At 42.8% G+C, this 14,596-nt stretch overlaps 1 protein-coding gene across 1 annotated transcript in view; it reads left to right on the forward strand.

Moving 5' to 3' along the window:
- Positions 1–11,822, forward strand: part of FAM3C (FAM3 metabolism regulating signaling molecule C) — a 36,184-nt gene extending 24,362 nt beyond the window's left edge. Inside the window, exons 6-10 of the mRNA XM_058654935.1 lie at positions 1,789–1,847; positions 2,800–2,850; positions 5,084–5,168; positions 10,537–10,663; positions 11,321–11,822. Coding sequence (XP_058510918.1) covers positions 1,789–1,847; positions 2,800–2,850; positions 5,084–5,168; positions 10,537–10,663; positions 11,321–11,410 — 412 coding nt within the window. The 3' untranslated portion in view covers positions 11,411–11,822. The remainder of the gene's footprint in view (positions 1–1,788; positions 1,848–2,799; positions 2,851–5,083; positions 5,169–10,536; positions 10,664–11,320) is intronic.
- Positions 11,823–14,596: the final 2,774 nt, after the last annotated feature.

Raw genomic sequence — 14,596 nt, forward strand, 5'->3', positions numbered from 1 at the left:
AATTGGCATGAAGACATAACTCACGTGCCATTCTCTTAGTGGTTTTTAACAGCGTACAGATAACGTGGGATCTCTTCTATAATATTTTTACATCTCAAAAAAGGAAAGTGAGAGCTGGCCCCCACTCTCCCCTCTCGTGGTCCTTCAGCCCCAGCCGCCATTGGTCTGCCTTGACACCTGTGCTGGACATGTCCTGTGAGTCGTGCCACGTGGTGTTTGGTCTGCTGCGGTCAGTTTCTTCACTCAGCACAGTATTTTCTGGTTTATCCGTACTGTAACTTGTGTCAGTACTTCATTTTATGGCTGAGTAATATTCCGTCCTGTGGGATAATCCACTATTTTACCTACCCATTCATCAGTTAATAGACATTTGAATTGTTTGCGCTTTTTGGATGTAATCAGCATTGGTTTTATAGACATTGGCGTGATGTGAACCTGCTTGCCTTTATACCTAAGGAACTACCTGTTGGTTCCCATGGTGTCTGTAAGGGTATGGGAGCGGCCAGGCTGTTTCCCCGTGTGACTGCGTTAGTCTGCCTTCCCGGGGAGTAGGGTTCCAGTTTCCCACATTTTCCCCAGCTTCCTGATGGCAGCCATTCTAGTGGGGTGAAGTGGTGTTGCACTGTGGTTTTGGTTTGTGACTCTCCATTGATTAGTGATGTCTAGCTTCTTGTCATGTGCTTGTTGACTGTGAGAAATGTCTATTCTAAGCCTTTGCCCTGCTATGTTTTAAAATCGGGTTATTTCTTACTGTACTTATTCATAGGTGGGCTCTTAATATGTCACTTTATTTTTTATTCTCTGTAGCTGCCTTTATCTGTTTCTTGTTTTGCTCATTTCTTCAAACATTTATTTCTTTGGAAGAGCTTCAGAGAAGGAGGGAGGACAGAGAGCAGAGGTCTCCCCTGCTGTTGCACTCCAAAATGGTTGCAGCAGCCACCTGCTGCTCCCCAGCTCAGTCACAGGGGGCTGGGGGAGGAGCAGAGCAGGTGGGGTTTGGACGGCTGGTTATGGGATGCAGGCTCCACAGGCAGAGCACACTCGCTGGGCCCCAGCCCCGGCCCTCTCTGGTTACTGTAAGTTACATGAGCAGTTTTTAGGGTTACCTTTTGCATGATGTATAGTGTCTGTGCATGTATCTCTTGGCACAGCTTTTTTTTTTTCAGTGATTGCTCTAACTACAGAAAACATTTGTGGGATCAAAGAATACACTTAAAGTGAGGGAGAAAATGTGAATTATGCAGATTCAACTTAGGAGTATGTAATCTGATGCTGCCATCTTGTGACTAGCATAAACAGTTGGAGAAGTCTGATTCAGTGAGTAAAAGGGCGTATCCCACTCCTGCATGAGGTTATAAAAGGTTCGTTCGTCATCTCCCTTTCTCTCAGGTCATATTGATGTCTCAGAGTGGCTATTGTCTGTTACAGGTAATTATAATCTCTTGAAACAGTATAGGGCATGCACACAGTGGTCTGGTGTTTTAAGGATTTTCCAAGGTGGTATTTTATAATCCAGTGTAAAGCAATAGGAAATATTTCAGTCCAGAGCTTTTTGCTATATTTCCATTTGCGAAATACTGCCTACGGACAGAGCTTTAAAGTCGCTCAGGGTTGTGCTGCCATCTCTGACTTAGGAGAAACTCTGTATTTTCCCTGTGGCACGGAACGGCTTACTGTGTGTCTGTGTATATCATATCCCTAATTGTTTCTGTGGGTTTTCAGCATGACTTTATTTCTGTGACGTATGTGCAGTGTCTGATTCTGACATTGTCTTGACTTTCCCTGCAGTTTAATGAGTGGCGTTAAGAATAATGTTGGAAGAGGAATCAATGTTGCCTTGGCAAATGGTAAGAAGCATCATTTTGGCTTTGAATATAGTGAGGAGTCTTCTTGTGTCCCCAAAGTGAATGCACGCCAACTTGGAAGGATCAGGCTACAGTGTGCCACCCTTGGTGCTGAATTCTAAATCCTGCCCAACCCACATAGAGACACACACACTTATTAATGGAGACTCTGTGTCTAAATACTCATAGAATGTTCTCAGAAGTGTCACAGCTTTGTGGGCTTATGGGATTATCAGCTGAGATCCATTGCAGTGTTATTGTGGGAACCCATGGAGGGAGGGAGGGACTGAGGCCGCTGGGCTGCTGTGTCAGGAAGGAGGAGAAACAGAGTAGGGCTTTGCTGGAAACGTTCAGCATTGTTCCGATTAAATGGTAAACGCGTTGGATATTCTTGAAAAACTGAATGTGAAAGTGCGTATCCCTGGAGCGAGGCCTGGTTACACGGTGACCCTCGTGCTGGTCAGAGGCCACTGTTGTCTCCTCCAGTTCAGAGTGTAAGGAACTCTTCGCAGCTTTCACAACGCAGAATATGGTTTTGCATTTGTGTTTTTCTTGTCTTAGGTGAAAGGTTCAATATCTGTATGACTAATAGCAACACTACATTTCAAAGAGAAAGTGTACATGCTTATAAAAGATGATTTTACTGTAGAAAGTGACATCTGGTTCGGAGGGGTGTGTGTGTGTGTGTAAGTTGTGTAGAGTTTTGCATAGTCCTTAGGGAGGGTAGTTAGACCTGAAGAGGAAATATACTTGGCAACCAGCAATAAACTCCCCTTTGCCATTCTTTGGCTGAAAAGCTTAATGAGTCTTATTTAAAAATTATTCTTCAGAAATACATTTTAGACACAATTTCCATTTTAAGTTTTCTCCAAGTAATCACAGCAGTCCTTGGGTTAGGATCGTCTGTCTCGTGTTTGTCAGCTGTATCATTTGATACCAATTCACTCTCTTTCAGGAAAAACAGGAGAAGTAATAGACACGAAGTATTTTGACATGTGGGGAGGAGGTGAGTGAATGCGTGGATTGAGAACTACTGGCACTCTTAATCACCTCCACACAATGCAGTCTGTTCATGACAGTAACGGTATTACTCGTGTTTCGTTTTGTATCAGTTTATTAAATGTCCAGCTATATTTAGTCATTAAACTGTATATGATTAAACTGTATATACTGATATGTGATATTTTAAAAAATAATCCGAGTCGTGCTTTCTGCTAGGCTTCTTTATGGCTGTGCCTGAGATTTAGAAAAAGACAAGACTGGCACAGCCAGTCCAACTGGTCCAACTGATTCTTAAAAAATTATTTATTTAAAGCAAATCGGCTTCATGAGCCTCCAAATACAGATTCAGAAACCATGGTGCTACTTCCCGTTCTCCCCTTCCTCATCCTTCCTCAGTTCTTGTTTCTCTTTTTGAGTGTAATAGCATGCTTTCGTTTTGCTTCACAGTTCCAGGCTGAACACTCCATTAGGTAAAGAGTTCAGTAGCAGAGAGAAAAAAGGAAGTCATCATTCCCCAAGAGTGCAGACAAGGGCTGTGAATAATAATCAAGTATCAGAATGTCAGTTTCATTCAGATAAATTACATTGTTGAGACTGTAGTAATTGCCACAGATCAGGGAAATCATACAGTATCTATTTTGGGGGGACTAGCTTTTTTCATGAAGCATAATGGTTTCCAGTTGCTTCCATTTTGTTGCAAAAGACAGGATTTCATTCTTTTTCTCATGGCCGAGTAGTATTCCATAGCATATTTAAATGCCACGCTTTCTTGTCATCTGCTGATGGACGTCTGGGTTGATACGTTTCCTTAGCTGTCGTGAGCTGCGCTTCAGTGAAGGCCAAGTACACCTGTGTTCATACGTGGTGCCTGTGTCCCAGGGAATGGCTTTCCCCACTGCAGCGCAGTGCTGACCCAGAGCCTGCAGAGTTAGGAATACAGGATAAACTGTCAGGTTTCAGAAAAAGCAGTAATTGTTTTATCCCTTCCAGTTTAGTCTTTTAGCTCCTGGCTAACTATTAGTGTAGAGGAATGTGTGAGAGACGGAATAATAAAAATCTCTCTTGCCTGGATTTATAATTACCCGTAGATTGTTTTTGTTACTTCTCCCCGATTGGGCTGGGAGGGAGCCACCAGCAAGCAGACAGGACCTGACCCCGGAGAAGGACAGAGAAGGTGGCTGTGTGCATGAGCCGGAGGACAGGCCTTGGTGTCCCTCTCGCCTGATTCCCGGAGCCCTCTGGCTGTTCAGTAGGCTTCCTGGGGTGTAGGCTGAGGGTTTTCATGCAGTTCTGTCTCTAACATTCATGCAGATTGTGATAGGGTGCCTCGTACTATTTTATTTCTCAAATGAGGTTCGAGCATTTCTTAGCTCTCAGCCCTCTTTGCATTAGTCTGGAATTCATTTGCTCACTGCTTTGTTATATTTTTCTGAGTTGAAAATGGCATTAACAGAGAACCTGATCCATTAGAGAAGATCCTTGTAGTGAAAGGAAATTGAGTAAGTCTGAAGTCATCTGGTTTTCACGGAGTGTTAGACTTGAGGCTGAAAGGAATCCTCACATTGTAAAGAACTCAGGATAAAAAAAAATGATCAGTGGTTGTTAACCTGTCTATCTGGCATCACCAGCTTGTAGTCACTGAAAAGGTTTATTTTGAAGTCCTTGTGGATCTAGTGTTTGCCGTAGTTAGTCTGGGGCTTGGGGATAACTTAACCTAAATTTTTGTCATCACTTGGTGACTAGTGGAAACGCCTCTATATTTGTGAGTGTGTGAATTGTTAGGTTAAAAAAATGACAGATATTTGAGAATTCCTTGCAGCCTGTGTCTCCTCCTCCCAGAAAACGCTCCCAGGACTGTGTCAGTTCAGGGAATTGGTGACTTTCCTGCTCTCTGATGCGAACTCCTGGCTGCCAGCATTGGCTTCTCACATCGCCGTCTCTGTCTCGGAGAGATCTTTTCCCTGTGGCTTTTCCATGATGTCAGGCTTTAACCTGCTGTGCTGTGTGTCCTTCCTCTGGCCTTCAGCCCTAGGCATAACAGTGCAAAAGTAACAGCGTGAGTCAGGAGTAGAGAATTGTAGGCTTCTCCTGGAGTTTGTAAGGGACAGATGTTTGGATTACTGTACATTAGAAACTGCAAATCTATGGAGAAATCATCCTTTCTGTTGATTTTGGAAATCATCAAGGTGGTTACTTAATAATTGCTTAAAACAAGTGCCTCACTTGTGTTCCTTCAGATGTGGCACCATTTATTGAGTTTCTGAAGAGCATACAAGATGGAACAATAGTGCTGATGGGAACCTACGATGATGGAGCTACCAAGTAAGTACACGTTTAAACAGTCTGTTCTGTTGAAGACCGCTTGTAAAAGGGAGCATAATGGACTAAGAAACAGCATTAGCCTGTGCCTGTTTACTTCCTGCCTATCCTTGTATACAAATATTTATCGTGGATATATTGTGGAATTAGAATCACATGACATGTACACTTTATGCTTTTCTTTTAAACTCTGGTTTTTGGAACCCTTAAATTTTTTTCCGACATTGATCTGCTTAGTTATATTTTTATGGTTCATAATATAAGTTCACCTTTATTTAATTTTGATTAGTTTACATGAAAGGTAACAGAGAAAGGGACAGAGAATTCTCTTGCTTCTACTGGCTCACTCCTCAGTTGCCTACAACAACGTTCCCTGGGTTGAGCCATGCCAAGGCAGGAGCCCTGCACTGGCTCTCCCACATTGGTGAACGGGACCCAGCCTTTTGAATAATGACTGCTGCCTTCCAGGTGTGAGTTAATAGGATGCTGGAATTGAAGAGTGGAGCAGGGAGTGAGCCCAGGCACTCTGCAGTAGGATGTGGCATCCAAATGGGTGTTCCGCCTGCTGTTTCCCTCCCCAAATGACCACAATGGCCAGGAATGCACCAGTTCAAACCTGGGTGCCTAGTGCGTAGCAGGGACACACGTACTTGGTCATCTTCCACTGTCTTCCTAAGCACATGAGCAGGAAGCTGAAGCAGAAGCAGAGAGGGAGAAGCTCATGTGGGATGCCAGCGAGGCTTAACATACTGTGCCGCAACGGCCCTCTTGATTTTACTGAGTTAGATAGCATTTGACTTTGGGAAGGTTACACTAATTCTTAGGTAGTTAGAGCTGCAGATTTTTCTCTTTAGTTTCTTCTACTTGTACTTAGGAAGTATTTTTCCATCTTTGGATACTTTGGTAGATTTTCTCTTCCAGTGATTTCACTGTTTTCATATCTTTTTAGAAATCCCTTTGTAATTTTAATTTTCCTGTGACTTACAAAGGTCTGCGTAGCCCTGGGGTATTGTGTAGATTCGGCCTTGCCTTTGGAATTCTTTTTTTCTGTTCTCTTCTGTTGACCCATTTACTGCTGTTCCAAAAATATACTGCTTCAATTATAACTTTATTAAAAAAATAAGTGTTCATCATACCCCTCTGGTGTGGTTTTTGATGTTCTTCTTTTCAAAAACTAGTTTCTGTGTTTTTCCAGATGTTTTTATCAAGAATAAAAAATACCTCTTGCAGATTTAGCTACAAAAGCTTGAAAAATCACAAGGTTGCACATGAGTATAGCATGATTTTTTTAAAAATCCAATTAATTAATTAACTAATTAATTAGAAAGACGGAAAGAGAAAAGAATGAAATCTCTCAACTGTTAGTTCACTCCTGAAATGGACCACAGCATCCCCTGCTGGGCTGAGCTGGAGTCAGGAGCCAGAAATTCCACCCAGGATCTGGAAACTCTGCCCAGGAACCAGAAAGTCACCTGTGGGGGACTGGAGTGTGGGTGCTGGAGCCCTCTGCTGCCTTGCCAGGAGTGTGGGTGCTGGTCTGGCCAGTGCAGGTGCAGTGCTAGCGTGTTTTAGAGATTACATTTCTCTGAATATTCATGCAGGCTAGTGTGTTGTATTAGTTTTCTTTAAACAGTCATATCGCATTTTTGGCTCATGAGTTTTTGGTCAAGTTAAATTTTCAGCTTTTTTTTTTGATCTTGGACTTTTCAATTATTGCCAAGTAAGATCTTTCTCCGTATTCAAAACTTGACTTTTATTTCATCTAAATGAAGGATATTTTATTCATGTATTCTTGTTAAAATCGATTTTCCTAATTTGGAGCCACTTGGTCTTGTTTGTGACATTTGTCCTGTGAAGTCTCTCTCCGGAGTCCTTTTTGTGTATAAATCAAATCATTGATAAGAACATTCACCAGCGGCAGTGTGCCCGCCCTGGCAGGGTCTCCTCTAAGTGAATTGGCTTCACAAATTACTTTCCCCATGGCTGCCAGTGTCCCTGGGGGCAGAGCCTCCATGTGGGTTCGTTGTTTCTCTCATGCTCGTCACGGTGCCCTGCCCTGCCGCCTGCGAAGCTGCAGTCCCTTGGCCGGCTCGGCTTCTCTCCCCACCAGGCCCCTGTGCTCTGCTTTCCTGCTGACGCTCACAGGACGGCTTTGTTCCCAGCCATTCTAGAACTTTGCTTGGAATTGGAATTGGAATCATCGTGGACTGTCATTTTCTTGTGCTGTTTGAAAACTGAAATATTTAACTTTTATTGTCTTAATCTTCCTGTTTGCCATGGTGCTTCTAAAATAAGTGCCATCACTCTGGATTTGAAAGGTAAAGCCGAATCCTCCAGTTGCTTCCAAACCTGTGGCTGTATTTGGCTTGGTTTATTTATACAAATCGTAATGATCACAATTGTGTGAAATGTGAAAGTGGAACACTCGGGCAGGCATTTGTTCCAGTGGCCAAAGCCATTGGCTGGGACACCCAGAGCCTTATGGGAGTGCCTGTGCGCAAGTCCAGCGCCTCTCCGCACGCCAGCTTCCTGCGCATGTGCACGCCAGCCTGGCAGGGGAGCCTCCAGCACGGGAGTCTTTCCGCCCTCGGGATTTCTGGCTTGAGTTCCTGCCTGTTGGGGACACATTTGGGGGATGAAGCAGCAGGTGGAAGGGAGTTCTCTGCTTCTCTGCATCAGAAATGAAGTGGAACAGTAATAGTGTAAAAGTCAACGTTTACTCCCCATTGATTTCTCAGTTGATAGAAAACTCTCACATCAGATTTTGCTAACTGGTAGGAGCCCCACCTGCTTGCAGTTTGTGTATGAAGCAGTCCCTTGTCATGTCTGAATGCAGCTCTCGCTTTAGGTGTGTGTGAGCCACCCCTAAGGCAGCTGCAGCGCCAGGCTGGAACTTTCTGGGATGTAACTGTGAATGAATCCCAGGGCTGCTGCAGGAGGCCGTCCACTCAGCTGCCCCGTGAGCCTGCACTACCCACGGATTCATCCCGTGCAAGTGACACAAGTGAAGGCTTCTGCAGAAGTCTCCAGAATCTAGGTCACGTGGGTAAACTGTGTGCATGAGTCGAACTGGACAGCCTTTTTGTCGCCGGCATCCTAACACCTTTTGGAAACAAGGACATAGAGCCAGGCAGTGCTTTGGGATAGCGCTCTGCTAGTACAGTTGTTTATCAGGTGAGCAGCAGGTGGAAAGTAACAGCTGCTTCTCGTGAGCATTGGTCTGGCGACCAGGGCTCCATGGAACCACGGGCAAAAGATGAAACCTTGCAGGTCTGGCCGAGCGCAGTCACAGGAACTTCCGAGAGCAGACGCTGTGCTGCTTTGGCCAGAGGCGTGTCACTTCTTTTTAGGTCACTGGATTATGATGCATAGTTTTTGCTTTAAGATTTATTTTTATTGCAAAGTCAGATATACTGAGAGGAGGAGAGACAGAGAGATCTTCCGTCTGATGGTTCACTCCCCAAGTGACCACAAAGGCCGGTACTGTGCTGATCTGAAGCCGGGAGCCAGGAGCTCTTCCGGGTCTCCCACATGGATGCAGGGTCCCAAGGCTTTGGGCCGTCCTCGACTGCTGTCCCAGGCCACAAGCAGGGAGCTGGATGGGAAGCGGGACCACTGGGATTATAACCGGCGCCCATATGGGATCCTGGCATGTTTAAGGTGAGGACTTTTAGCCACTAGGCTGTGCCAGGCCCCATGATGCATAATTTTATACTCCTTATTGAGGGGGGGGGATGTGCGTGAGCGCAGCGGGTAGCAGAGTCTGAGCATCCCAGGGGCTCTGGCTTCGTGGCTTTACTGCTGATTTTTGTGAACTTGTTCCAGCAAGTGTTCAACTGTGACTAAAATAGTTCTGCTCTATACATCTGGTTTACATAAATCATGAAAGTTCAGTCACATTTGTAATTCTTTCCTGTTGTAAAAAGCTTTTGTGACTAATTATCATGTTTATCTTGAAATTAGTTAAATGAAAGCCATTCTGTGGCCTGTTTCTTGCATTAATACATTAAAGCCGCTAATAGTTGAAACAACACTGGAATGAACAGACAGGTACCTTCCTTAACAGCCTCCCTGTTAACTTGGTTTGCCTCAAGTCTGAGCAGACCAAATCCCTACCTGATACGTAGAAAATCTTTGGGGCAGTGGGATACGCAACTACCTTTAGTTAGCTTGTTCAGTTTTTACTTCTGCGTCTAAGTATTTTTTCTTCAACAGAAATAAAATGTTATACACAAAATCTTAGGAAACATTTTATTTCTTTAGTTGCTATGTAGAGCTGGAGAGATTCTGTTTACTCTGCACGTGTCTGCAGCTGCCTGGCTGAGCCAGGCTGAGGCCAAGGACCCCGGAAGTGATGCGGGTTTCCCCTGTGATGGGCGGACCCCCACACTGCAGCCCTCACTACTGTTGTCAATAGTGTGTGTTACTAGGAAGCAGAGCTGAGATATAGAACCAGGACTTGAAGCCAGACACTCCGAGATGGGATCCCAACATTCCAAGCAGTATCTGAAGTAGTCCCTCAAATATCAACTCCACAATTACAGAGAAAGTTACTAGGGAGAGTTCCTTTTCACTAGTTGATTCTCCACAATACAGTAGCCACGAGTGGGCCAGGCTGAAGCTGAAAGCCAGGAATGCGAGATGGGTGCCTCACAAGAGTGGCAGAGACCTACTGCTGAGCCATTGTCTGCTGCCTCTGGGCTCTGGCGCGAGAGCCAGAAATTGAACCAAGACACTCTAATATGGGGCACAGACAGCTTAGCCGGCGTCTCAGCCCCCAGGTCAGATGCCCTCCCTTACATAGATTGTCATGGCGTTTTCAATTAACACTTTGCCAAGTAGTTAACCTGCCTTTTCCCCTGCAGTGTACATTTAGCTGCTATGTGATTAACATTTCCTTTTTTTAATTAACCCCTTAGCAATCACTACTGGAGTAGAATGTGTATCCCTATTTTCAGTTCTAACCATAGGGTTAGAAGCATCTAAATTTCAGGCAGGATTTAACTTTATTCTGTTGGAATCGAATTTACAAAGGAATTAGTGGTCACTAGTTTTACAAAGATACTGGCTATCCAAAATCTGCATGATGACCCTTATTCATTTGATGGACATACTGAAATCATCAGTGAAGATGAGTAACGTTACCTAAAAGATACTTGCTAAAACCTTATGTATGTTTGTTACTAAAGAATTTTAACAGTGGGAATGTTACTCTCAAAAAACCTTTCTCTGATTATTTATGTTCCCTTGTTTAAGCTCCTAGGTTCTCATTTCATGTCACAGGACATGGTGGATGTCCTGGGAGGACTGGTGTGTTGGATTAGGTTCTAACCTGTGTTGATTGTTGTGGCCTTTTCTTTCCGTCCTGTAGACTCAATGATGAGGCACGGCGGCTCATTGCAGAGCTGGGCAGTTCTTCAATCACTAATCTGGGCTTCAGAGATAACTGGGTCTTCTGTGGTGGGAAGGGCATTAAGACAAAAAGCCCTTTCGAACAGGTTAGTAGCTCAAATTCTTATCATTTACCGACAGTAGCGATTGTGCAGAACCTTAGAGTACTTGTTCCCATTTTAGTCAGTTGAATATTAAATAAAACATAATACAAGGATATTTTTTAAAAGCTCATAAAAAGGCATGTTATGGGGAATTTCCACTTTCTTTGAACAGTAGAATGAGTTCCATTTTTCTGTGAACTTTTGAAGCATCTTCATATGCTCATGTATTGCTCATAAATTCTTGGTACTCTAGGTATCTGAAATAATCATGACACCTTTTAAAATGCAAAACTTAATAATTCTGTGTGGGAATTGCTTTTATCTCATGCCTTTTAGGGCAGCATTAAGTTACTAAGGATTTTAATGGTTTTCATTCATAATCAGGTTTAGGGCAGCTTAGGGACTTGGAGTGTAAATTCTGCTTGTTGACTAACAAATAACCTGTTAAAAAAAGATGGAATTTTCTTTTAGCTGCTACTTGGAGACCTGCCATGTTGTGCTGGTCCTAAGGGTTACTTGTTTAGTGTCTTGAGCAGGGGTGTGTATGAACTTGTCCTTGACCGCGAGCGCTGCCGGAGTGAAAGCAGGTCAGGTACGGTACTAATCACTCAGCAGGCCCCCAAGGTGCTTTAAACGTGTACTGTTCCAATGTTTCCACAGCACATAAAGAACAACAAGGATACCAACAAATACGAGGGATGGCCTGAAGTTGTGGAGATGGAAGGATGCATCCCCCAGAAGCAGGACTGACGAGGAAGCATGGAACCCGGAATGCAGCCACTTTGGCCGCTGTTGGCTGAGCTCGAAAGGAGAAACCATGTGTAAATATTTTACGAGCATGCCACAGTCTTGGTGTACGCATGAGCATTATGTCTTTTGCCATCGGGAGTATTTATTACTAACGTAAATGGATATCTTTGTAAATTGTCAAGCCCAGCAAGCGCGTCACTGATTCCTAAGCGGATCTCCCTGCGAGAACAGTGTGCAGACTGCTCTGGAGGTAATGCGCTGTAACTCTGAAAACAGACGGACAGAAAACCAGATTGTTGAAACTGTACTGACATGTATACTGGTTGCTGAGAACATCTGTCATGGGATAGTACCAGATCTTAGAGAAGAGACTTGGTTTTCTTTTCTATAAATCATATGTGTTTATGTTAGTGTGTATGCAGATCCTTTATGATGACCATATCAATTGAGATTTGGCTCATTGTGTAATGTTACTTTACAGTCCAGCTCTCCTGATGTAACTTTTCGCTTATTGTTTTCCTTCCTTCCCAAGAAATAAGGGGAGTAACACATTTGATATGAAAACTTACATCAGAAACATGAAAAGCACAATGAAATTCTTTTTTAAATATATTCATTCAAAAGTAAATATATAAATGTAAACTGGCATTCAGAAGCATAACTTCTCAATATGAATAACGTGATTCTATGCAGAACCTCAAGAATTCATGGAAAGTGTAATATAAGGTTTAGCTAAATGTGAAGCAGAGGGTGCATACATGGGATCTTCAAAACGTTTGTGGAAAACTCATGAAAAAGTACATGGATTTCATTTTTTTTTGGCATCGAAATAAACGTACCTTTGATTGTAGTTTCCCCCTGTTTTTGAAGTACCCTGTTACGTAAGCTGGCAGCGCTGAGGCGGCATGGGGAGCCTGCGCCAAGGCCTGCCCAGCCTGTGGGGTGGCAGGGAGGACACGTGGGCCGGGACTTCTGCAGAGCCATGCTGGCATGGGTTGTCATGATTCAGTTGTCAGCATTTACCAAATGGAGATCAGTTAGATTTGGGACATGGAAAGAGGCATTTTTTAGTAGCACAATAATTTTGATTTGTAACTGAAAAGTTAATTCTCTATTGTGTAACTTCATAATAGCAGTTATTGCCCTAAGCTATCGTGGTATATTTAGAAAAGTTGTAATTACTGAATGGACTGATAGCATTTTAAAAATAATTTTATTGACCCAGAATGACCTTATGCCCAGTTCCGCATAGAAATATAGGAGATCTAGCCTTTTTTGGTGGTGTTTTTCTTTTTTAACTTTAGATGTTCACTAAATGAGTTAGTTTTTCTTTTGTTCTCTCATTGTCTCTCCAGTCTTTTTAGGGCATTAAATACCTGTTGTTTGTAAAGTCTCCTAAACTGGAACATGAACAAATTGACTGATCAAAATACCTTTAACAACATAAGGCAGTAGTTAAATTTTGAGCCTAACTTTTAGATGGCTTGCGCTAAAACCTAAAAGCAGTATTTGTTATTTCACTGAAAACCAAGTTAGGAGCTTTTCATAGATTTTTTTTTTTTTGGAGTGTTCATGAGATATCTTGTACTGTTCTTTCCTCAAAGTGAATGTGGGTCATGAGTAAATGCAATTATTTATGCATTTAAATAATTTTTGTATATTTTCCGGATTTTTGGTGCTTATATTGCGAAATCACATCCAACATGTATATTTTGACATTTAGAAAAATCTCCACATTTCTGTAAATTAAAAGAGTAGCTATTTTACAGTTCTTGGATTGTGAAATAAATGTGCTTTTTTAAAATAATGAAAATAAATATTCATTTTGCATTGTCTTTTTTTGTATTATCTGGCAAAGTAATATAAAATGTCATATTAAAGTTTTTCAAGAATTCATTGTGCCACTTGACCTGCAAAAAATCCAGTGTTTACTGTGACGAAACACAGTAATGGCCTCTGGGTATATCTTAGCATGCATAGAATTTAAATATCTCCCTTTGCTAATAAAGACCGGGAAAGGGTGTGTAGGTGTGAAGAGCTAGGGGCCGGGCCACCGTGATGCGCAGCCCTGGGCTGGCTCTGTTTCTTCCTCAGTGCTTTTGTGCAGATTGTGCCAACTCCACTTCCTGCATCTCATTTCCAGCTCTCTTTAAGATCAGATTGTAAATGCTCATTTGAAGTTAAGAATTTTCTCCATTAAAATCAGAAATTTGACCTTACCATTTTGGAATTTGAAAGGATACTTAAGGGTTGATTGGTGCATAAATTGTATTTGTAATTACCTATGCTGTCCAACACAAGTGTATCACAGTATGAATGCTAAAATTGGCAAAAAATGAAGAAAATAAGTGACACTTGGACATTAAAGAAAAATTCATCCGGTCTTCATATTCCTGACTTTAATTTAACTAAAGTGAATTTTATCATGGTTCTTTCTATTTCTTCTTAATCAGGTAATTTTAAAAAATAATTTTAGAATATGAAAACCCGGTCCACTAAGCCCATATTGCAATTTGCAGTTTATAAACGTTATGAGTAGCTGGACCAGAAAAAATGTCTTTTATTTAGTTTGCTTGTCAATCCACGTGTTAAGTGAAAAGAATGAGGAATGTGTCCAGTTAGGAGGGTTAAGTAGACATGGGTTTAAAAGGCTTATTGAAGTGACAGTACAGGGGGAAGCCGGTACGGTTTTTCTGTCACGCCCTTGTTTTTTGATTGCCATGTGTCCTTCCCTTCGGAGCTCCTTTAATTTTTTTTAAAACCTATTTCTTTGAAAGTCAAATGAACAGCGGGAAGGCCAGTGAAGTTTTCTGACAGTTCACTGTCCAGCTGGACGTGAGCTGAGGCCGAGCTCGGCCAGAGCCGCGGCCAAGGACTCCATCTGCTGCTGCTTTCCCGGGCACCTTAGCAGGGGGATGGGACAGAACTGGCATTTGATGTGGAATGCCAGCCTGACATGCCACCAGTGAACACCAGATCCAGCGCCCCCTCAGGTTGACTAGATTTGTACCTTCCTTGTTGCTTTTTCTAATCTGTTGCTTGCTAATCATTGCAATCTCCCTCCCCCTTATTAAGTTTTTATGTAAGAGAAAGGGAGAGAGTTTCCATCTGTTTGTTCCCCCTAAAAGCCTGTAACAGCCAGGACTGAGCCAAGCCAAAGCCCAGATCCCAGGACTCATCCAGGAT

This window comes from Ochotona princeps, chromosome 25 (assembly GCF_030435755.1).
Source record: "Ochotona princeps isolate mOchPri1 chromosome 25, mOchPri1.hap1, whole genome shotgun sequence".
NCBI lineage: Eukaryota > Metazoa > Chordata > Mammalia > Lagomorpha > Ochotonidae > Ochotona > Ochotona princeps.